This window comes from Haliotis cracherodii, unplaced genomic scaffold, assembly GCF_022045235.1.
Source record: "Haliotis cracherodii isolate W230 unplaced genomic scaffold, xgHalCrac1.p SCAF_28, whole genome shotgun sequence".
Classification (NCBI taxonomy): Eukaryota; Metazoa; Mollusca; class Gastropoda; order Lepetellida; family Haliotidae; genus Haliotis; species Haliotis cracherodii.
Genome location: NW_027266284.1, coordinates 4,135,662 through 4,162,245, shown reverse-complemented (window position 1 = coordinate 4,162,245; position 26,584 = coordinate 4,135,662). Strand labels below are relative to the sequence as shown.

Here is a 26,584-nt window from a genome sequence, read left to right as displayed (position 1 = left end):
ATGGTGGGGGTGGGGAGAGGGGGGGTCATCCATTAGAGGGGGCGTTTCATGAAAAAAATGTTTCATAAAATGGGGGGGGTGAGCAAAATATGTAGATCAATTCTCCCCTACCCCCACTCATTAATGACTAGTCCCAATCTTCATTATCTTTTGAGAACTTTTATTCAAACACTGATATATGAAATCATATTAATTAATTAGGAAACCACAAATTTTGCCATTAATAGAAATCTGGCACAGGAGTCAGAGAATGAAAGAAAATCATGTTCAAGTGAAATTCGGCTGATGAGTATATTTGCTTGGTGTGTTCGCTGAAAGTGTTCGTCCTTGATGTACTTGATGCAGTGTATCAAACTGATGGATGCAGAGAAGCCCTTTGAGATAACAAACTTTGCAATCAAGGGAGTGCTGTGTATAAACTGGGAGCTTAAGTGTACTTTGAGATAACTATGTGTGTATAATATTGGAGATGATTTTGTCTGAATAATTGCTGGGGAATTATTTCTACATTGTCACGTGATACACCAAAGTACAGGCAAAATGTTTACACATTGCTTGCCTTTTATCATGTACTTTAATCATTTTGTTCAGCTTGAGGAATCTAATTATATACTTTAATGAACATTGGTTTCTTCAGTAAGAGAGAGAGTGAGTGAGTATGGTTATGTATGGACATAACAAGCTTAGTTGTTGTATTAGCATGAAGTTTTTTGCTGAGTGTGTTTATATCCATTTCCATACAGTTGATAGTTGTCTATTAAGGCATCATAAGTCAATGTGCAGAGTTGCATCCCTTAGCAATGTCAGGATCTGCTTATTAATACTTTGAATCCTACATTAACTCTGATAATGATCTTTGGTATCACCACCACAACTTATGGGTTTCACAAAAGTGGTAATGAAATATTCATGACCTGCATCAGATTGAAAGTTAGTCTATTATTAGCATGTTTTTCAAAGTGATGTTAAACCAGTTTGCAGTGTGCTTCTAACCTGTCTGTTCCAGACCTATTACAACTACCATGACTACCATGACGGAGTGAGATACGGATTTAACACTGGATCCCTTGTAGGGCAGGTTACTAGAACGGTGCTGTAGCTGATGGTCAAACTGTCCCTTATGTGCGCCAGAAACCTATGATCATGGACTTGACTTCTTGAGTCGCCTTGATTATATTTCTAGGTTTGCCAGCCAGCCCCATACCTGTGCTCATGGGTTTCAGACTTTCCTCTGCAATAAGTTGACACAACTGATACTGTTCAAAGTGATGTTACTCACTCACTCACTCACTCACTCTTTCATGGCATGCCTTGTGTTCCAGCTGCCCCCACATGCCTCTATCTGATCTGCCCACTGCCAGTGTCATCATCTGTTTCCACAATGAGGCTGCGTCGGTTTTGCTGAGGACAGTCAACAGCGTCATCACGAGGTCGCCACCATCACTGTTGAAGGAGGTCATACTAGTTGATGACAACAGCACTAAGGGTGAGTGACAATGTTGTCATACGTCTATGATTATGTTTCCAGTCCATCGACTGTTGCTATTTTCATCGTAAAGCGATGCCGTTTTTGTTTAATGGATCACCCAAACCTAAAGAAATGAAAAGTTGTCCCAAAATCTGAACTTTTTATACTGCTGACTGCAGACATACAACTACTGCAACAGAATTCCAGTGTAGATGCCATGGCATTATTAGATGATGGCAGAATGTAACCCATCCACTGAGCCCTTGATTCAGCACTAGACTAACATCTAGTGTCTGAAATGAACATATCATACAGAAAAAACAGTTGTTTAGTTATCTTAATAAAAATATAATAAAAGGGAGCCCTGTGACTCTCTTCATTTTCAGAGACTAAACAAATCTGCAGAGCTATAATTTCTTGGAATTTTACGACAAGTGTAAAGGATCCTATCACCCATCACTGGCATACCATTGAAAGTGTGTGTGACAGGAAAATTTATTGCCCCACATCTCCCCAAACACACACCCTACCAGCAGGGGGTCAGTTTAGATGGCAGTAAGTATCAAATCTGATTCTGCTGCAATCTAGACTTGCCAAACATTATAGACTTGCATGGGCTGTATTTGATATATATTTGTATCAGGGTCTGTAAGACAGACTAATTCAGCACCTGTGGAACTAGTTCGGGACTTACCTCTGACTTTTGTCTGCTAGAATTAATAACAGCATGTCCACGTATCTCTTCAAGAGAAACAGAAAGGTAAATGATCAACATGACGTGTTTCCCTTTTGGCTTCAAGACTTCAAGGATAGTTGATAATGGCAAACCAAGAACTGTTCCTAATTGTCATTAGACATATATGAATGTTTCTAGGGCAACATCAATCATGTACATCATGCATCAATTAAAATATTAAGGGTGCATCATGTATTACCAGAAGACCAATTCTGCACATGCGCAAGCAGTGGCATTTGTTTTATCCATGCTGTTGACATCTTGCAAATGTTTCACTATGACCTGTCGTTGAAATTGTCACTATTAATTTGAAAATTCATTTGTTTTACTTATATGCAGTAGGATTATTGTTAACATGATAAAACGTTAGTCAGAAGGCTTTGTATTTAGTCTCTTTTGCAGATATTCCTAAGTGAAAAGTACTTAATTCCTAGTCCATCTCTCAGGGGCCTGTCTGGCCCTTCCATGGTTCATTCCAGGCCTCCCCCTACAGGGAGCAGTGGGCCTGTTGGCAATATCCATCCCTGTAACTGACCCTTGCTGGCTCTCATTGCAGCATTATGCTTTCATGTAAAATGATATTTTTGAAAGTTCTCTCCTAATCTGCACTGAACCGTTTGATACAGGGCGAGGTTGATGATGATGGCAGATCCATATGGGATACACTCATGTGGTATCATCATTGTCATTCGTCTCAGAAATTATTCACATGGAAAAAACTCATATTCTGATATTGCCGTTTCTAGAAATATGATTTGTAAGGGCTGTTCTAATTAACAGAAAAAGGAAATTTTTATGCTATTCCTACAGGGTCAGGCTGGCATTTTATCAAAGTCCATAACAGGTACTCATGTCCTCCTACCTGGGGCATGTTGTGAGGAAAACAGTATTCTGTCTGTTTACTTCTTCAGGACCCTATCTGTAATCTTGAAATAACATCAGCAGATATGAGACAATCCTATACCGATGTGCTGTTATCCCAACAGCACATTGGCATCAAATGCCCCTCAACCATATCCTCCCGTGTGTAAGCGTGTGCAGCCATTAGATGGCTCTCTTTACATCTATAAATCTTATCATGTGTAAATATGCCAGATAAAAATCTATATCACCTCATAAAAAAGTTCTTCCGTCTATTTTCAACCCAAGTGATCCCCAGACAGGAAACACTTGTAAAAATATTAGTTTTTCTTGCAGTCTTCATCCCGTATTTCAACACCCAAGTATCCACAAATAATTCCTCCCCAGATGATCGTTATTTAGTTACTAAAATAATCCCTGCTTGCAAACAAACAATGGTAGTCCAAGGGTGGCGATGAGCAGCTGGACAAACAAAGAGCAGCATATTCCAGGGAGGGTCTTCTGGGCGGGTTTGGTGGTCTTTTACTGTCATAAACATGCTATCTCAGCCAACTGCTGCTTCCAAACTGATTTGTGATACTATTGATGATCATCAAAATCTGCCTTCAATGGCCTCAAGGCCCAGGAAGGTTGGTTGACACAGTTGATCATATGTTTGCTTTTCATCTTGAAGATTTGAGCTTGATATGAGGACATTCATCCTTGGTTATGCAGTGTATCATGTCATTATTCTATTATGATACATTCCCTGGATCCATTTGCTACCGTAGCTTTATTTTGGACCATATTTCCATTACACAGTGCTAAATATGGCAGATCAATCAAATTACTCAGATTACATGAGTGAGAGAAATTCTGTGCTATGTCCGGGGTAAGAATAAGAGAGATGGTGAAGGTGACGCCACATCTGAGAGGAAGCTGTGGTTGAGAATGGTTCCAGGGTATTATCATAATTAGAATGGAGATGTATTACACTGGATAATTCGAGATTGGAGTCTATTAATGTGAAGCCATTGTTTTGTGAAACTTTGTAGATCTTCAAAAGACATTTTGCATGTGGATTGAAAATGGCCAAAGCAGCTATACACACATATTTTTCGATCTACATTGGAAAAATTGTTTAATTTGCAGTAACATGATATAGGCTTTTCCATTGGATGATAGGCTAGTCACATGACTGTGTAACTGACGTTCATAACCAAAGCGTATGAACAACACTTTTCACATGTCTTTTCATGAGACTGTACTCTTGAAATACTGTAAACACTTACAGACTGCTTCCACATCCCTGTGGAAACCCTGGGAATTCCCTTGTGATGAATTCAGACACAAGCATTGTTTCTGGTCATTTAGATCTTTAATCTTGAACTTAGTGTTTTAATTAGCATTCATTGTGATAAGACAGAGAGCTTGACCAAATGCCTGTTCAAGAATATCCTCGCTACCACCCATCCAAGTGAACAAATCAAAGAAATGCACATCCAAACTTCCGTAGTATTGACTCGATCTGTGTCTAGACTGACAGCAAGCGCTGACATCATACAGTTTGACCCTCACTTTATGAAGGTGCATAGTCCAATGAACTCACACAAAGTGAAAGTCAATTCTTAGTTAGAGATGATACAGTATTGTGAATTACTCAAAGTATCAAGAGCCTTATGCTTGTTGTATTCAAGAAATAAACGATGAGTGGGAGTTGTTTATCGTACAATAAAACACTGCAGGGAAAATAAACCATGAAGGGCACAGCCTGGAGTGTTTTTTCTCCCTACAATATTTTATTGTATGATAAACAATGACCACAAGTCGTTTATTTCTTATATGAGATATTTACATTATGTACATCCCCTTTGAGGATGATGATAAAATGTACAAGCTTTCAAAATATTTACCCATATTTTAATAATGATGACTCCCTCAATAGAATCTGACATCAGTAAAGTTCATTTTATGCACAGGTGGGTATTTCCCACTTATTCTCAAAGTCGATTACTTGTACCTTTTCTCCCAATACTGATTGTCATATCGCTCCTGCTTTTGCAAGCGATCGTTAGGCCATTGCGTTTATCTGCCTTGCCTATCTACATCTGTGGGGAAAAACTCACTGGACACTCCCTCTAAATAAAAAGATCATCCAATATGTGACGTCATGAAGTTGCAAGCGTATGTTTGATTCTCCAGAAATGATGTCATGGTAGAACAATGTCATATTGTGAAATCAACCACGCCTCGTTCTTCATTGTTCTTTGCGATTTATCGCCTACCGTAATATTACCCTCCTACAAACTGGGATGAAACAGCACTCACTCATCCCAGTTAGTAGGAGGGTCACATGTATATTGATGGATGTTATACATCAGCTACAGTGAGGGTTTGCTCCACAGATGATGCAGGATGGATTTTCCTATGTGTTACCAAACAATTTCTGGGTTATAGTAAAAATGGAAATACAAGTTAGAAAATGTCATTTGTTGTTCCTACATGTGGGGAGATATGAGAATTGATAAAAGGAAAATCCTAACATGGCTATCAGCTAAAATTAGATTCCCAAATATAAATCACAATAATCTCTACACATACACACCATTTCTAACAAGAACCAGTCTGTGAAACAAGAGCTCCACTGCAGCTCATGACGCATTTGTTACTTTCTGTATAGAGAACCAAATATGGCTGTGAGGAGAATATGCATACCCACAGAACTGTGATGTCACAATTAGTGGTTTTCTGCAATGAATGAGGCAGGGACTGTAAAGCATTAAGTTAAACCTTCTCTACTACAATATAGAAATAGATATACATTGGTAATATGAATAACAGTGACATGTTCAGAAGAAATCTGTGCTAAATGCAGTTGACTGGATGATTCTAACAAAATGCAAATACAATCTTTAAATTGGTCATGCATTGTTGAAACCATTGTTTTGTTCTTATTTAGTGTATGCTCCTTTACACTTCAATGTTTAGATATTTCTTGTTGGTTTGTTAAGCAGTCCAAGTCAATGAAATACATGTATTAAAATTTACAAAAGCAATTAAACATTGCCCTCTTGTTCAGTGGCTTATTGATTCTCCATATGTATTTCATTCTGTGAAAATGGAAAACTCAAAAATAGACAGGATGAAACAGAACATGAAAGTGGCCAATAGCAACAGCATGTGCATCCCGACCAACAGACAAGACCCCTTGTATACAGTCATTTCATATAGCAGGGGCCGGCCCAGTGTGAAGCCTACATGTTATTTTGACAAGTCGTCAATCACGCTGGATGATATTTATCTAAGAATCTATCTGCTATGTCTGCTGATATTTACACAAGAACAATCTACTGCCACCCAAAACCATTATGGTATTTATATGCTGTGTTTCTCTGAAATGGCAAAACTAATCCAATTGCTGCAACTGACATGGTCTAAGTACACAGCAAAGCCTTGTACATCATGCGACCAGCACCATACTGATGAAATTAACGTGCGCTGCTATATTTTCATTTCCAAATAATTACATCAACCACGACTTAATTTGTTTTATATGGAAAATGGGTCGTAACAGCCTTGGTCCATAACATGGAGAAGAAAAAAATGAGGTGCGTCCCGCAAATAATGTATTAAATGAAAATAAACAGCAGTAATGAACAACTTGCAATTACTTTGTCAAAAGATGATTCAATTACAAGAACAACAAGGCAAAATAAAGTGCCAGGGATGGTTGAAAAACATGGAAGCATGGCAGCTGTCTTCTAAATGAGAAAATGGTACTTGAATAAGTTCGGTTTGGAGAGGGCATTGTAGTTATCTAACATAGTAAAGAGTGTGAGTGAGTGAGTTAATATTTAATGTCACATCGACAGTATTTCAGCCATATCATGACGATTGTAAAGAGAGACCAAATGGAGGTATTTTTCTGTCATTTAGTCTCTGGCTGTAATAGTGGAGAATCCAAAATTCATCCATGGTAACCAAATCAGCTGGGTCTGCTTCAAAATGACATAATTTCTCATGAGAGATGATAAACCTGGAGCATTTCTGATCAGGTGTCAGAAGCGTAGGACCCACTGTGCTGAAACTTTGTCATGCCCAGTTCATTCCTCAGACTGTTCTCAACTATCACCTGAGAGATGCCTACCGTATTGGCTGTGTGACGTGTGGGAGATGTCCATCATCCATTATCATTTCACATATTTTATCAACATTGACCTTAGTGGTGGCAGTTGATCATGGAGGTTTTCCTGATCTTTGATCATCTTTGAGTCTCCCTCTTCCCCTCCTGAACTCTGCTGCCCACCTCTGAACAGAGGCAAAGGAAGGAGCATTGTCCCCTAAAGTTGACACCAAGTCTACATGGATGACTGTTGGTGTTTGGCTCTTTCATTTGGAGATATTTGATGTGTGGTAGCAAATTTTGTCAATTATCATCAACAGAGAATACCTAGTCACTTTGATGTCTGCAGAAACATGCTGCCTGGTTGTATGTTCGTTCTAATGTAGCCTGTAAGCAGCATTATTTCAGCCATATTGTTAGCATGGAAAGTATTGTACTCAATAATATACTAACTGCAAGGGTGTGCTATACATCCTTCGTAGTTAGGCTGAGAACATTTCAGCCACCCCTCGTATATTCAGTGAAAGAACTGTATCTTTTTTTGTGATGACCTCTTCAAAGCATAAATCTGTCTATTCTGTGATAGCCGCCCTTGACAGCATATACTTTTCCCTCTGTGATGACCTCCTCAAAAGCCTTCAGCTGTCTTCTCTGTGATAACCTCCCAAGCATACACCTTTCTTTTAAATCTAATGTATCTCAGTACTGGTATAAGCATTCCTTTGAAGTAACTATTTTTTTCAATATGACCTCCTTTTTTTGTAATATGAGCTATAAAACAAATGTCTTTCATAAGAAGACCTTTAAAAACCTTTTTATAATTAGCTCCTTTAAAACAAATATTTTTTCTTAATATGACCTCATTTAAATTGATATAAATTCTTTGAAAGCAATTGTTTTTCATGTGAGCAAACATCTCATTTTAAGTGACTTTCTGTAAGAGAAGTATCCTTTTCTGTGTCTGTCCCCTTAGAATAGTTTCCACATTTTTCTTAGATGTTGCCCTTGTCTGTGGGGACATCTCTATTGTTGGACTTTTGCTGCACTCATCCCTGCACTCAACTCCACAAGTGAAATCCTAACACAGGATCAACAAGAAATGCATTTTTACCTCCCTCTTTTCTCTCCCAGTCTCACTGAAATATTGATCTTCCCTTTGTTGTTCTGTGAGTTTCATCTGAGAAATGAATGTCTGTCTTTCCTGAATACAGCCCCGACAAGCAGATGTCTCTATTGTATCCTTGTGCAGAACCAGGACAGCACATTTTATTCATTCATTTTATAACCCTGTTAGTAATCTCTTAAAACATGTGCTGCAGAAAGCTGTTGAGTGAGAGAGTGAATGTTGTTTTATGCTGCAGTCAGCAATATTCCAGTTGTATCATTGTGGGGGTGAATAGTGGAATCTGAACCTGACAAACCGGAAGTTTAAAGCATTATCAATAGTCTACACCTTGAGTCTACACAATCAGACAGGTGACACACATCGCAACCACAGTCCCTGATGGCTGTTATCACAAGTATTAGTATTGGAACCTATTAGCTCAAGGAATCTCTGTTGGGGTACTGACCTCTATCTACAAAAGGAAATTAATATCAATATACAAAATGCAAGAAAAATATGTCTTTTTTTAAAACACCTTTGTTGAAAATAACAAAAAAATAGGATTTGCTTTCAAATAATGTATAATAAATGGAACATGTAAAAATTTTAAAAAAAAAGTTTTGATAAAGACGCATGATGATATACTGTTTCAACTGTTTTTGTATTTTCAGGCAACATTGATGAACTACTGACAACTTTTCAACAATGGCCAAAGGTTTCTCTGATTCGGACAGTTGGACGTCAGGGGCTTGTGCGTGCTCGCCTTCTTGGTAAGTGAACAACACATGAGTCATGGCGGGGAAAGCTCTGAATTTCAATAATGAGCAAGTAGCTAGCGGGCAATTTATGTCTTGACTAATACGTCGTTAGCGATGCCATATCTAATTATACATTGATCAGCTGGAGGTAGATGAATGGCAGCCAATCAGCGCTGCAATTGACAAGCTTGTCGATTTCACCTGACACAAAAGGAAGCTACCCGACAGTGAAGTCAAACCCTTCATTGTAATATTGTGACCACCAGTCAAAGAGATAATGACAGAGCATTCAGCTGAGGGGGATTTCGAGATAACTTCACGTCATAGGAATGGGTTGAAATTACGTAGTTTGAACGGAGCTGCAAGTGGAGTAAAGGTTATTAGCATGTGGGGATTTGGGTGTTATTGATTTTTGTCTTGTTATGGTTATCAAATAAGCTCAGTTAAACACTCCTGCTCGGTACAACTTTATTGATGAGGTTCCCTTACTAAAAATATTCTGATGGAACTGACAGTGAAATTGACGAAGGATTTATTTCCGCCAATTTTCCTTTCAGCATGACATGACATGTACGGCCGATTATCTCACTCTCATAACACCCTTGTCGTGGCCAGCTTGACGTGGCATCTATAACTGGTGGTTTTACACAATGCGACCTGGGAGTGAATTTGACAGCTACTCAAATCAGAGCCAAAATTGCCTAATATAGACTGAAAGAGTAGCTGTTGTGATTCTTGTCGAGCTGAACTTGCTGTTTTTAATAAACTGTCTGAAGTGGTGTGCTGTATGTCTAATTTCTTATCAGCTTTTTTATAGAATGAAAATATAGACCCACAAACATCAAAATGACTGTAACTCAGAAACTGGTCACCGACCAGTTATTGCCATTTTTTTCATGTTATTTCTGACATATTCCGTGTACAAAGTTGACTGTACCAATTACTTTAATTTTTGTGAAACTATGAGCAAATTCTTTTATAACGCTACAATAGGGAATCAAAACAGTGGGAAAAGGCACTTTCCCGTTGACTTACTGTACCAGTTATCTCCATCATCTTTACAGCATGTGCCATGTGATCACAAGCACCGCTTCAGTTATACAAATTACATTTTTTAGTATCTCGGCTATCTCACTCAATTTTTTTATTCATCAAAATGAATAAGAAATGTTATTATCAATTTGTCATCTGCAAACTGACAAAAACAATATTCAAAATTTGATTTACACATGCTTAATAACACTATGTACTATGGATTGTACAATATATACAAGTGATGCATTTTTAAAAATATAGCTCAAATAGGTTTGAGAATTGTATTTTGGGGGAGTAATGACAGACAGAGAGCAAGCAATGACTGAACTGAAGGTGCATCATCATGTTGGATTTACATTTTCACGTGAATTGGTCACATGACATCGCCCGCATGTCTTTTCTGAAGTTGTACTTGAGAAAGGTGATTATGTGGGGTTGTTTTTTTAAATATTTCTTCACAAGAGCCCGTTTTGTTTATCATTTTCAGATACATATTTCTCTCTTCTAATAAAACGAGCAAAAGTAAAGTGTGATGCGATCACATATGCGCTCTAACGGGGAGTTGGTGATAATTGGTCCTGGGAGATAAACCATCGCTAGTCAGTACTTGGGAAGACTTCATCTGTCCATCTTGATTTGATATATTTCCTATCATAACATATGTAAAATGATAATGATAATGATGATGGTGATGGGGATGGTAACAACACTAGACCCCATATAAATAATAGTAATGATAAGAAATAACCTTTATAGTGCTTTAATCCTCACATCAACTCAGTGTTGTGGAGTTGAAAGCACACTGAGAGGCCAGCTAAAAGCACAGAACATAACCACGTTCAATGTCTAGATCAGTGTTTGATTCCTGGAATTTTGTGTTTTGGCCAGCACTTGTTAGTCATTTGTCTCTGTAGCTTGAACCTAACACTGCCACGTTTCATGAGTAGCTTACAAATTTCCACAAAGAAAACGAAATGATGCTCATCTATTTCTGACATGGAATACCAACAGTTTGGATGACTATGTTATATCCCACTCGTTGATTGCTAAATACGGGACAGCAAGGTCAGACTTCAAGTTGTAAACCAGTTTTATGGTTGCCAGATAGAAAGCTGAGTGTCAGTTAAACGGTTTAATTCTGATCTGACATTGAACCTGTGTTGTAAAACCTGACAGGAGTTTTATGTATTTGCCATGTATTTCCATATCAGTGAAGGAACGTCAATTTCAGTTGTACATTTCAGTGGAGGCCGCCGTCACTTTATGGTTCCCTCTTGACAAGCACCTTTCTGTTATTCAAATCAGGTTGGAGAGCTGTGTTGTACAGATGATCCCTCGCAATATTCCTCCTCAACTTCATTTGGGTTAGCAGCATAATTTACATAATGTTTGCCTTTATGGCATCAATACACATGTGACACTTTCCATTCCCTTTAGAAATATGGAAGAATGTTTTGGTAAAGAATGGTCGTGAAGGTTAATGATGGAATGTCAGAGTGTTACGGTGGCATGAGATAGTACAGAATGAGAGGGCTTGGAGTGAGAGTGTCTATTTGGATATAGTATGAAAGTAGTGGATTTGGAGGTGAGGTGAAATGAAATTTACTGTTGCATTCAAGATTGTTTCACTTATATAGCAATGTGCATGGACATGTGTGTGTGTGTCTGGTTCTACAAGTCTGGACTTTGTTATATAGTGCTAACCCACTGAGATACCAAGCTCCAGTTTAACATGGGTACCTACCTCACTCAGACAGTGTATGCTGACTCCAAGCCGACCAGTCCTTGTTTTAGCCCCTTATTGCAATAAATACTCTCTGTGAAGGACTTTTGGTATGACGCGGCCAGGGGATCAAACCACTGGCCTTCCCCTCTCCAGACAGATGCCCCACCTTCTACACCACAGAGGCGGTCAGAGTAAGTGGAATAGTGTGGAATGAAAGATAGTAGTGAGTGGATTGAAAGAGCAAAGAATGAGAGATGGTATCAAAAAAAGAATGGAATAAAGAAAGAAATGCTTGATTTTGGAGAAAAATGAAGCAAGATAGATTAGAATGAAAGTAGGTGGGTGATTGATGGGTTTTTGTTCACTTGTCAAACAATCTGTATCATGGAGTCAAAAAATATGTATAATGGTGACATGTAAAGAATCAGGGCCAGACAAACCTGAGGTTGACGTTAAGATGAACTTCACAAGCTGTAAGGGTACGATGACATGCAATCATCCAAATATTACCGATCCAGACCACTTGATACAGTCTAGCCTCTCACACAAGCACCAGACAGCTAGGACCTTATATATTCATACTCAATCCAAAATAGGTGAGGGTGATATGAACAAGACAATTATTTACCAATACTATAGAATTAGGGGCTCTTGAATGAAAGCTTTTTTTATAATTGTTTTACCAAACTGTTTTACTGTATGATGATAAAACTTATGTCCTCGACACTGAGGCATAAAGATTTTGGAATGACAGATACAAGACTTTGGAGGGACGCAGATATGCTGTCTCCAAGACCCAAAAGAATACATTCAAAAATGAGGCTAACTCAAGTCTATAATGATTTGGCAAGTCTAGGTTGCCTCAGCTCTAGGGTGTGTTCCATTTGAATTTATGTTTCTTTTTATAGATAACTTTATTTCTGGGTCTAAATGCTAGTCTAGACCTGGTCATATCTATTTTAGAGTCTAGGGTTTAGGGCAATGTAAATTATTTGCATCCATTCCAAGATGTATGCATGTAAGATCTCAAATATATAACAAGAGTCCTGCCAAACTAAGTCCAACCCTTTTCAATGGGTGAGGAGCCCATGATCTGCCCACACAGGGAACACTGGTTGAGTCTGTAATTTAAGATGTTTGAGATAACATTAGACTATCCTTGAACATTGGAATGAACTGGAAGCATAGACACTGGGGGAATATTACGAATGAGTGAATGAATTTGGTTTGACTGTGTTGGAAGATGAGTTGTTGAGTTGTATAGTATACTGGAAATCTTTCACACTTTTCACTTTGCAGGAATACTGTTCTCGATAAGCATGTTGTTGTTTCTGAATCCAAAATCTGAAAAAAACTGTACCTTTGGCTTGCTTAAATGGATATTACATATGAATATAACATTAAGTTACGTCACTATTTATCAGAACAACTTTAATTTATTTTTTTCCCACATTCTGCTAGCCAGGTAGATTCAGTTATCTCAGAAGGAGAACGTCTGTCCTTTGTATAATGGCATCATCACATTCCAGGGTGACGGCATAACATTCTGCTGTTCACGGACAGAGAGAGAGAGTTCTACAATAAGTACTGATAACTTTTGTAAATGTTTTTTACAAGGTTGACAAATATTATATGTTTTCAGATTTGTAGGTGCTAATACTTGTCATCAATCAATCAATTACACTGCAAATCGAAAAAAAATAAATTATCTGCTAGTTGACATTGCACATCTGATTTTACACATTTATTGTCAAGGATCTATGTATATGTTGAGATCGGTATTCTCAATTAACTATAGGTGAGCTTCAGAACTTTCTATTGTATACTGGTTCTTCCTGTGTATTCATGCAAAACTGTTTTTCTAACAGCTGTAATGTTTCAAAGCGTTTACTTGACAATTAAAATTCAACTACATTTTTCACATGCAGGAACAATTTTATCCTGGATCTAACAATTCACAGTTTTCATTCCAAGAAAAAGTTATTGATTTGAAAAACAAAACAGTCATTAAATGCTCCTTACCACACTGATTTATTCCCTGTTTTGTTGTGAAAAATCTGAAGCATCTTGTCAGTGCCACATTTGAAAATTTATTGCTTCAGTTTTTAATTCCCAGTCAAGTAGGGGCACTGAATACAATCCTGGATCAAATTAAATGCAATTATTTTCCTAACAATCTTTAAAATATACTACTTTTTCATCTGAGTTGAAATGAAATTTAATATTCAGGAATAGTTTTTCAGATAAACTGTCACTTTTGAAAGATCCTTGTAATTGTGAAAAAATGTAAATTTAGATTTTGGACTAGTTTATTGCCATTCATTTTGCACTAATCAGAGTTTATGAAATAAATAATATTTTAAGTGGATCTAAATAGAATTTATAATGACAAGCTAGACCCTAATACTGGATAGGTTGGCAAGAAGTGTTTTATAATTGCATAACTTTAGCGTGATGCATAGTGGTTTATTTCGATTTTCAGGATGAAGAAATTAGGGGCTTTAGTGAAAGCTGAAATGAATCGAGATTTATGCCTTTGCCCGTCGCTAGTTTTTTTTAATATGCAAATTAGCAGCGTAAATTGCAACTTCCTTTGTTGTAGTTACCAGCTGCTCTTGACACAGGATTTGTCTCTGATTTTTTGGGGTAATAATAGATTTCCTGTAAATTTCAATTTTAAGAATTTCTCTTTGTTGCAATTTAATGCGAGCAGAATTTCTTGCTCAGCTTCTTAAGAATAACCCCAATTTTGTGTTCGGTTTCTGCTTCTTCCTGCCATGATTGCCGATGTACATCAAGCTGAAGTAAATCATCTCTTTGATGTATGGAATTAATCTGTGTGATTTCATCAAATTGTGAATTATTTATTTATGATTGTTTCATTTTTATTGAAGCTATTTTATAGGAAGTTTTTGAGTCACTGATTAAATTACCACTGTCAGAGGAAATAATATTATTATCGCATCTTCTATTTAACTCATTGTCATCAAAATTTGCTGTCATCATAATAATCATGACCATATTTCTAATCATCATTTTCTTCATCAAAGTTATTTCTTGAGTGACACTATAAGCAATTCATCACACTGACTCAGGATGCTTGTGTGTAATATACACTTGCTTCATCATCCCATCACCCACTTGGGAGAATGAGTGAGTGAGTGAGTTAAATTTTAACGTCACATCAGCAATATTTGAGCCATATCGTGACACTTGGGATTAAGGGCATGGATTGCACCAAGTATCCCAGGATGTATTTAGGAGGGTGGCTGAAAAGTTCTGAGACTAACTATGATGGAGTGCAGTGGTGGATTTGGTTGTTTGTTGATTTTTCAACATAGTCCCATCTGAGGTCCACACACTTAGGCCATGCTGGAGTTCCTGGACCTCACTAGTGCAGAAGGCTCCTCCTGGTGGTGTAGAAAGTCCTCCACAGCAGAAATGACATCATCAGCATTTGCATAATGTTTGTCAGACAGTTTTTTCTTCAGTTATGAGTTCAAGGCCACAGTCATGCATTACTGCCATGGCAACAACAGACTTGTGCACAGGTGCATTGTCTTGATGGTACAACACACTTCAGTGTGTTTTCCCACAATGTTTCGCCTGAATATTCACATGCAGTTGCCTAAGCAGATTAGCATAATATTGGCCATTAATGCTTTCGGGAGATTGTCCACCATTAAGATTCATTTGGAATCAGAGAAAATCGAAGAAATAACATAATAGTTTGCCTTCTTCTGAAGAGCAGATGTAAGATGTTTTCACTGCTTTGACCGTTATTTAGTCTCTGTCTGAGAGTGACGAACCCAAGAATCATCCATGGTTACAGGGCCATGGTCAACAAAATCAGCTTGGTCTGCTTCAATGTAAACTCCCATGAGAGCGTGAACCTGGAACATTTCTGATCAGGCTAGGTGTCAGAAGCCATGGAACCCAGCATGCTGAAACCTTTAATTGTCATGCCCAGTTCATCCCTCAGACCTATCACCTGAGAGATGCCTATTGTATTGGCTATGTGACATGTGGTGAGATGTCAATCATCCACAATAATGTCATGTATTTTGTCAACATTGACCTTAGTGGTGGCAGTTGATCATGGAGGTTTTCCTGATCTTGGACTCTTTGAGTCTCCCTCTTCCCCTCCTGAACTCTGCTGCACACCTCTGAACAGAGGCAAAGGAAGGAGCATCGTCCCCTTATGTTGACACCAAGTCCACATGAATGAGTTTCACTCTTTCATTTGGAGAGATTTCATGACAGCATGGTAGCATATTCTGCCCAATTTTTTTAAAATTTAAATCTAATAATCATTTTATTGTGGCCTTACTTAGAACCCTGAAGTGGAAAGGTTTTTGAAAACCTGTTAAGATTTCAATGATTTTTGCTTGCCCATTTTTGCCAAGAAGACCTAGTGTCATCACAGTAACTTTATATACAGTGATTTGTAAAGACTCTTAATGTCACCTCCATCTTGATTGGCTTCTGTTCTATATGTTGTGACAGAGACAGCTCCAATATGAATAGGCATAAGGAACGTCATGTTTAATTAACTGTTCCAATAGGCAAGAGCAAGAGTAAACGTCTTCCCCGAATTCAAACGTCAATGAGGATAATCAGTCTCAAATATCTGCTGAAACAAGTTCCTTTGGGTATGCAAGGCAAAGAGTGCTTAAAATTATGTTGTAATGTAATTCATTCTGGAATGACCACTGAGGCAATGAATGAGATTGATGATGTGTGTGTTTAATGTTTGCCTCCATTCAAAATATTGTTAGTTTTCCATAACAATCATATTGAAAAAGTTATTATGCACAATTGGTCTTTCATTTATGCAGGTAATTTCATGAAATTTGGTATGTTAGTATGCAGGTGGTTCCAACATCAAAAGCAAGTTCTCCATAGAATTCTCATTTATTTAACTGGTTGAATCTTTCTTGATGTCCACAATGTCATATATGTTTCCATGGTAATCAAATCTGCTATTATACAGAATACAGAACCTGTTAGCACTTGGGAAGGTTTTTGTCCAGATACAATATTCATATCATTCTGCAGGTGAACATATTTTCAAATGTTAAGACAGGAACAAAGTAAAATTTAACAAGGAAAGTATCAATATTAAAAAAATTAAATTAACCACATGTTTAAACCAATCAGATAGCAAAACAACACCAATTCCAGACTCCACACTGTGTCAGTTAACTGTCACTGTTCTCTGTATCTCATCCCTCTCACCACAAGTATTCTTTCATTTTATGAACTTAAATGTATTTGGTTTGTTGAACACATTGCTTCTGTTTCAGGAGCGTACCAGGCTGTTTAACACATTTACTGCTTCTGTTTCAGGAGCGTCCAAGGCTGTTTAACACATTTACTGCTTCTGTTTCAGGAGCGTCCAAGGCTGTTTAACACATTTACTGCTTCTGTTTCAGGAGCGTCCAAGGCTGTTTAACACATTTACTGCTTCTGTTTCAGGAGCGTCCAAGGCTGTTTAACACATTTACTGCTTCTGTTTCAGGAGCGTCCCAGGCTGTTTAACACATTGACTGCTTCTGTTTCAGGAGCATCCCAGGCTGTTTAACACATTTACTGCTTCTGTTTCAGGAGCGTCCCAGGCAGTTTAACACATTGACTGCTTCTGTTTCAGGAGCGTCCCAGGCAGTTTAACACGTTGACTGCTTCTGTTTCAGGAGCGTCCCAGGCAGTTTAACACATTGACTGCTTCTGTTTCAGGAGCGTCCCAGGCAGTTTAACACATTTACTGCTTCTGTTTCTGGAGCGTCCCAGGCAGTTTAACACATTGACTGCTTCTGTTTCAGGAGCGTCCCAGGCAGTTTAACACATTGACTGCTTCTGTTTCAGGAGCGTCCCAGGCAGTTTAACACATTGACTGCTTCTGTTTCTGGAGCGTCCCAGGCAGTTTAACACATTGACTGCTTCTGTTTCAGGAGCGTCCCAGGCTGTTGGCCACGTGTTGGTGTTCCTTGACTCTCATTGTGAGTGCAACGTCAACTGGTTACCTCCCCTTCTCCAGGCAGTCCAGCAGGATACCACCAAGGTCAGCACCAGGGTCACATTCTTGACAGAATTTGTTGACATATTCTTATAATATCTTATATTCTCCAATTTTTTGATTATTATTTATGAGAACAATTTAAAAGAGCATAAGGTTGTGGCTCCTACCCAGTCTGCATGATACTGTCTGACACTTCCTGACACTTCCTGACACTTCATGACACTGCAACTGCACTGTAATATTGTTTAATGTGGCAAAAATCGACACTCACTCACTCACTCTCACTCACTCACTCACTCACTCACTCACTCACTCACATCACTTATAACACCATGCACACATAAAGTAGATTAACTGCATTAATAAACCACATGTGTCTGTCCAACTCTTCATATTGTCAACTATCTCTTAACGAGGAACTTCTAGAACCTTTTTCCTCTGTAGGTCAAGGCACTGCAATATTGTGACTTGTGTGAAACTGAGACGTCTTTGTGATTAAAGAAATCATTATCTCATAGTTTTGGAAAACACCAAAACATTTAGGTTAGCAGACAAACAACATCACACAGTGTCTTTAATCACACTCTCTGACATTGTAACTTGTATGAGACAAGTCCCCTTTGACATGAGAACTTTGACCTCAATCAGGTTCCAGTACAAATATACTGATTCTTTGGTTGTCTCTTTTATTAAAAAAAACCCTGCATCAATGACAATCAGGGCTTCGGGATAAACTGTCTCAGCATTAGATCAACACTAATCTTGCGTGAAATACATTATCTGCTAGCTCTCCCTCATAACGGGTCAGCTAGCCAAGTATTGACTTAGGCTAGAAAGTTTCAAAGATGTTCTTGCAAGGACTCTCAATGAATCATAATATTGAACACACAATCCCTCCCAACCGACAATGTATCAATATCATTCAGACATAATATCATGTGAGTTTTTACTAAAGGAACTTTGTGTTGCCTGATGTTACTCTGATCAATATATTCAGCCCAAATCTGTCATATTTGTGATGTTTATGTTTGAAGAAGTGATATTCAAACGGGCCAGATTACAAACTTTTATTCAAAATGTGAAAATTCCAAAATGAATGTTTAAATAAAGAGGCATATCCCGTCCCATCAGTGTCAAAATCAATATCATGCTAATGATTTCCATACAAGTCAGATATCAAAACATTTAAAAAACTTTCAACATGTTGATTTTTTATACAAATAAAAATCATCACTAAATTGTTGTGAGTAATGGCCATATGACTCATTTTTCATTGTGTTACTTCCACAGGCATTGGCAGCATTTCTAACAGTGACAGAAAAGGTGTTTTCTCAATCAAATCAGTTTAAACCATTCTTTTAGGGGTGAAAGCCAGGGTCTTTTATAAAAAAGATTCACTAGTTTTCTCAAAAATTTTGACAACTTATTTATTATTTAGACAATAAAAAGCCAAGAATATTAACACAGTAGCATATTATTTTTAGAGAAATAATATGTTTTTTTTAATGTAAAGTAAGCTTGTCTGACCTTTATTCTAAAATGAACTCATCTTACAGAATTACCAATTTCCTGCTGCAACAGACAGCTATGAGAGTGATTTGGAATTCCTGCAGATCCCTTTTGCGTTCTCTTATTAGTGTCAAGTTTCTGATTGAACATGGCTTCCTCTCCATGCTGCTTTATAATTTGCTGAGAATGAGAAGAAATATTTGATTTGCATGTCTGTCTTGACTTCTGCTCAATTCACTGTACACTCGGAATGAGACACTCGGAATCAGGAATCAGATGTAACTGTCACAACCTCTTTTTGTTGCCTCCTGAAAATCAAAGCTTAAAAACATTAAGATATCTGGTTCTCTTTGCAATATTATTTTCATCATCATAATCATCAGCACCAATGTTTAAAGGAGGAATTAGGTAGGAATTGAGGCTCCAGAAACTGGCCATCATTATCATCATCAGCTTTCTTTAAATTCTGAGAGGGTTGTAGATTAGGGTGGGACACAAGACATTTGGTGTGTTGTTATAGCGTCATTATACTTCCATGAGCATTTCCTGACATGAAATACAAATGTGGTATGACAATGGCTCTGTGTATCAAGAGACAGACAAATGTGGTATGACAATGGCTCTGCGTGTCAAGAGACAGACAAATGTGGTATGACAATGGCTCTGTGTATCAAGAGACAGACAAATGTGGTATGACAATGGCTCTGCGTGTCAAGAGACAGACAAATGTGGTATGACAATGGCTCTGCGTGTCAAGAGACAGACAAATGTGGTATGACAATGACTTTGTGTGTCAAGAGACAGACAAATGTGGTATGACAATGGCTCTGTGTGTCAAGAGACAGACAAATGTGGTATGACAATGGCTCTGTGTGTCAAGAGACAGACAAATGTCTTAATGGACTTGGCTATAGGCCACAGTTACACAGACCTTTTTGTCTGTTACAAATTTTTTTGTGAAAGGTATTAGTTGTTGTTGCACCTAATAAGTGCCCAGGACGCTCTCAAAATTAGAAAGTTCTTATTAGAATATCATTTTGGTGGAAAAAAACCAGTTGAAAGATAAATTTCATGGTTTATGCTGACTGCCTGAAATTTTTATATACGACAGATATATTTTTCCAGAATTTAATTGCCCATAATTAAAGGTGCATATAACACACAAGTGTGTATAATATGTGAATAAATAAGTCTTGTGTACATTGATCAACCGGAAGGCGTGCTAATTGGGATTGTTCACTAGCCAATATATTAGCAAATATCGCCGCGGGCGCTTATTAGAAAGGAGCGCTTATTACGTCGAATATGGTATATCTTGTTTATGTGTTTATGAAGCCAGGTTTGTCAGTCTTACAGTATTGCATTCATTATGTTTTGTAGTGAATATAAAAGTTTGAAGTTGGCTGTGTAAAATATAATAGAGCTTTTCAGATTTTATTTCTTTCTTTCAGTTTTTATGGTTGGGTTGATCTGTTGCAGGTACCAAATGCATAATATTCGTGTTGAGATTCTTGTTTCTGACTCAAGAAGGCATTCTTCTTGACAACTCAGAAGTGGTCACATCATCAGATAGTGAGTGAGTGAGTTGGGTTTAACGCCGATTTTAACAGTATTACAGTTATATCTTGGCCTGTTAGCTTAATGTGGGAGGAAAGCCATAAGTGATGCTGGTCTCAGATGTTTACCACTTCAGTGAAACCCACGAGCATGGGTATGGTGCTGACAACACCTAGAAACATAATCGGGGCAAACCCACAATCATAGGTTTCTGGTGTGCCCAAGGGGCGCAACTCTGCACAGCGAATTGCAGCGCCTTAGATGACTGGGGAACCCTGTGCCCCCCCATCATCAGATAAATCTGATAAGTGTAGTTATTTTATACCTGGGTGCATTGTATACATAACTGAGATATATATTCCTTGCAAATTCGTGAATTTAGGACAAACTAAGATGTTTATCTACTCTAACAGGTACATTGTCTTAATTGTTCAGAAGCTGAACAATAGCTACCAGCATTGTGTTCAAATCTCAACCATCAGGAATATAGCTAGTAATAAGATGAAAGATATGTTTTTGTTTGCAATATATTGAGGCAATTTGAGTTTTGTATTTATAGTACATACTCACAGAACAGAGTATTCATCATTCATATATTCATGACTATGTTCATGACCTCTTCATAAAATCACAAGCGATTCGCTTGGGCACACCAGAAACCTATGATTGTGGGTTTGAATCCCGGTTCACCCTGAATATGTTTCTAAGTTTGTCAGCACCATGCCTGTGTTCGTGGGTTTCACTGAAGTGGTAAACATCTGAGGCCTGCATCACTTTGGGCTTTCCTCCCACATTAAGCTGACACGCCGTGATATAACGGGAATACTGTTAAAAGCGGCGTTAAACCCAACTCACTCACTCACTCACTCACTCACTCACTCATAAAATGACAAACTTTGCCTATATGCTTAATATAAAATACATGTGTGTAAAGTAAGAACTGACAGCAAAAGTATTTTCAAATACATTACCCATCACCTCCTCTGAAGCTGCTGGACAGATGAAGCTTGTGTGATTTGGCACCAATCCATGTTCCCTCCAATAATGACACCACAATGATAATCCAATCAACATTTATTGAAAATAAAGAATGAAAAACAAATCAAAATATATTTACACATCCTTTCCCCAGATGCTGCTGGATTCTTGATTATTTATAAGTCAATTAGCCTCACACACCAGATTCATAGAGATAATATTTTTTCCTTTGGCAAATTGATTGCATATTTTTTTGCTATACTGTAAGAGTAAAACTATTTACTTTTTAATGCATAAAGGACAATATAAATTCTGCTACCATTTTAGAGGCATCCCAGCAAGATTGAAGTGTTTCTCACTTTGCAAGTTCATTTTAAAATTGGCAAAACTTGAAAGAAATTCAGTGTGCAATGACATGTAAAACAGCATTAATTTGTTGCAGATAAAATCTGAAGACTCTTTTAGCTTAATATTGCATTACATATATAATCAAATAACACATGCATGAGAGCTTCTTTTCGCTGCAAATCATTTGATTTATATTGAATTTGTGATTTACTGAAAAAGGCGTTTGAAGTATATAACTTCTTGCCTTGTAAATCATGAGAAGATTATTTCACGCAGTCTCTGTAAAAATCCATCACTTTGATCACAAAATGCATGCTACAGTAAACATTAAATAGTTTGCACTAGGAAGTAACTTCATATTATTTTTACATGACATATGCAATTAACATTTGAGGGCATTTTTCTGTTAATTATGAAGGCAATACATCTTGTTTAACAAGTGTAGGCTTGTCTCATGGGGAAGGCAGCAAGGGGAAACAGGCAAGAAGCATCGGCTTCTGTCAGAAGTAGCGATTTGCCTAGGTCGCAGGTACAAGTATTTCCCATAATTCATTTCAAATATTGATTCATCAAATATTGATTGCAAAATGACCTTGACAGGCATATTAAACACATATTGGAGTTTTAATGGTGACATTTTTGCTCTAGAAGCAGTCAAAATGAAGATTAAGTTTCTACATTTTACACACATAACACCAAATTTAAATGTTGCCATTTTGCACTAGCAGCATGGAAGCATATGGATTGTTAGTTTTAAAGTTCAAGCAACATTAATTCTTACTTGTCACTAACATACATATGATTTACATGTCCCAAGGATAGCATGGATGTCCCTATATTTGATAAAACCTACTGTGAAGGGTTGTGTATTGATATGCTTGTGGCACCTGTTGGTTATCAGTTTAAATTACTGGCTTTATTTGCAACTGAATATTTATTTATTTTGACCTTATCATGAGATATCTTGACCTATGTTCCTGAGCTCATTTATCGGAGAGATGAATTGACAATATGAAATATGCATGACAGATTGTTGAGCCAAAACATGCTCCAAATTATTTGCAGCTGGAAAGCTGAGAGAGAATTAGCTAAATTTGCCAATGGTGGATGAAATATTCATACATATCACTCCCTACAAGACATTTCCAGCTTGTTAGGGATCTAAGATGGTGGATGGCAGATTATGGGGAAGAAGGCTGGAAGAATCCACTTCCTGAGATAAACGAACGTCTAATTAACTTCAGGCTAATTAGGTCCTGTGGAAGGTCAAAGGTGGAGCATTTTCCTGCTGTTGTATGGCACGATCATGATTTGTATTATTAACTTGTTGGACGAAAGAGCTAAACAGCATGATGGGGCAGTCTGTTTGGTTGAGTGGTCAAGACATTGGGGGACCTTTAGATTGCTTGCAGTTGGCCAGACATTGACATGACCTCAGACTGGACTGATTGGTTAGACTGTGTATTGTCCAAGCTTGTAACACAAGTGGTTTCAGAAAATTGGGAGTTGGCAGGGATGTCTATTTGACCCTGTCTTGTTAATGTCAAAAGTCCAATTCGGAGAAGCCATAGGACTAAGTGGTTTTATCCTTTACTAAGGAATCTGGTTTTAGGTAAACTGATTGCATGTGTGCACTAGGAGTAGTGCACAACCAAAGATGAAACAAAATCTGGTATCAGAACAATGCATTATTTGGAAAAAAGATTTAATTTAAAAAATAAGATAATAAATTGTACATTATATTTTAGAACAGGATGCACAATGCTTATCCAATTAAGTGATTAATTCATACCAGCTAATATACAAAGTAATCAACTTATCAAGAATATGAATTACTTCAGGAAGTTATGAGGACAATATTCTTTTGTTGTATTTAAAGCATAATAATCATGATAGCTATGCATCCCGACAGTGATAAAGTCAACTGTATGTGCTCAGGAATGATGAATGTTTATTTTAGCCTTGTTCATTATGCACTTAAACATGTAATTATTGAGTGTTCTACGTGAGAAATGGGATTAATTTTGTCAAAAGATCGAAACACATTATTTGGTTAAACATTGGCTTAATGATGAATGTCATTGTGGATATTGCATGGATGTCATAATACTCTTCTAACTTTGATGGATTATTCAACTGTCTATTTGCACTTCTACAAAATAGAACAACAAACACAGATGACAAGTTCTCATATTTCAGTCCTCATAATTAGAACAAATGATTCACATTATAAATTACTTAAACAGTTCCACCTTGGGTAAAGTGATATGATATGAAACAAGCACATGTACTTGTTGAGGCCATATTGATCAATATAGTAGACAAGCATGCATCAAACAAGGGTCCGACGGACATGGTGACTGGATTATGGATTTTTCTCTGATATTTTCTTCTCAGTGTCATTGCTGTAAATATTGTCTGTCATTATTTTGTTGATGTTCTGACAAACAGATCTCCAGAACATGTGATATGACATGACAGAGTGGAGTTTGCACAGGAAGGAAGGGGATCAGGATATTTTCAGGCAGGGCTTTGGAGAGTATTACTTGCATATCTGAGTTTGTTGTCAGGGATTTAATAGTATTCATTTTGTCATTTGCCCGTTACATATACTCTTAGATTTTATGTGTAAGATTAATGTGGTTGATGGGAATTAGGGACATTGTCACCACGTAGGATAAATGGGTGAAGGATGTTGGTTTTGTTATCCCCCGGCATATAAAGCTATGGGCATGTTCGTCAGTCCGTCTGTCTGAATTGTTTCCGGAGCAGAACTCGTAAACTGTTAAATATTTCTTCATCAAACTTTGCATTTATATCACTTAAGTGGTGAAGTTGTGCCTTTTGCTATTTGGAAATTTTAGAAATTTTTATTTTTTATGTTTCCATGGCAACAAGATTGACTTAGGTTCTGTGAGGGTAGGGTTCGTTTCCGGAGAATAACTCATAAACCGTTAAATATTTTTTCATGAAACTTTGCATTTATATCACTTAAGTGGTGAAGTTGTGCCTTTTGCTATTTAGAAATTTAAGAAATTTTGATTTTTTTATGTTTCGATGGCAACAATATCGACTAAGGTTCTGTGAGGGTAGGGTAGGGTTCGTTTCCGGAGCATAACTCATAAACATGAAACTTTGCAGGTCTGTCAGGTACATGCTGAACAGGTGCCTTTTGCTATTTAGAAATTTTAGGAACTTTTATTTTTTACGTTTCCATTGCAACATGATGGACTTAGGTTCTGTGAATTTTCATGTAAACATGTTGGACATAGGCTCACTATGTGAGTGATGTTAGTTTCCGAAGCAGAACTCAAAAACTGTTGAATATTTCTCCATGTCACTTTTCATAGGTTTAAACTACATGCTGAACTGGTGACCTTTGCTATTTTAGGATTTAATTTTTTTTCTGTTTTCAGTCTCCTCGGAAGCAAATTCGAATTAGGTTCAATTTAGGATGGGGTTCATTTCTTGAACAGAACTGAGAAACTGTGTGATAGTTCTCCTCAAAACTTTGCACAAGCATCATTCGGTTTGCATAAAAAAACCCACAGAATCACACATGTTTTACTTTCCATTTCATATGGATGTGACCATGGTGGATCTTTTGTGGGTACACAATGTATGCTTCTTCAAGAACATTCAACTCTTGACTCATTACATACAGAATTGCACATTTACTTGTGGTAACTTGAGAGACAGCTGCCGGCCGGGGGGGATATGTCATCTTTCTGATGACTCTTGTTGTGTCTTCTATTTACTACCGTGACCAGTAAAGAGTTTCTACAATAAAACAACAGTAACTAGAAGTTGATGGCCAGAGTGATGCATGGCATGATGGGGTGACGACACAATGGCCATCAGCCAGGTCCCACACTGATACTGATTAGGGACCAACCATTTCATATTCTGAGAGATTGGGTGTAGGAGGGTCCTGGAATATTATTGAAAAAAATAAGTTGTCTGCGAATATTCATGAAAAAAAATGCAGACCGTTGCAAGGTGTTTATGTCAAAAAATAATTCAGGCTGATAGTTTTAGATACAAGAATATCTGGTTTTGTAGCTGTAACTACCCATCTATCTAATCTTGATACAGAATCCCATGACCAAATTAAACACAAAGTCTTTGCTGTTGGCAAATATATTAAGTGAAGTGCCATGGGTTGAGTCCAGTGTTTTGAGTTTGTTGTAGAACAGAATTTAAGGAATCACCAACAACAGCCTTTAAACAAAATATGCTGTGCTATGCTTAATGCTCCAGCAGTTTGTTCAAACTTATCAAGGCACTGAAAGCATGTGGGATGGTAACTGAGTAAACTGACATAAGGTGGACACCCCTAAAGAAACCTAAGCAAGCTTTGCAAAACCCTGCTTCTACACTGC

At 37.5% G+C, this 26,584-nt stretch overlaps 1 protein-coding gene across 1 annotated transcript in view; it reads left to right on the top strand.

Moving 5' to 3' along the window:
• Positions 1-26,584, top strand: part of LOC139473392 (polypeptide N-acetylgalactosaminyltransferase 16-like) — a 116,490-nt gene that overhangs the window by 63,623 nt on the left and 26,283 nt on the right. Inside the window, exons 4-6 of the mRNA XM_071255955.1 lie at positions 1,323-1,486; positions 8,944-9,042; positions 17,743-17,852. Coding sequence (XP_071112056.1) covers positions 1,323-1,486; positions 8,944-9,042; positions 17,743-17,852 — 373 coding nt within the window. The remainder of the gene's footprint in view (positions 1-1,322; positions 1,487-8,943; positions 9,043-17,742; positions 17,853-26,584) is intronic.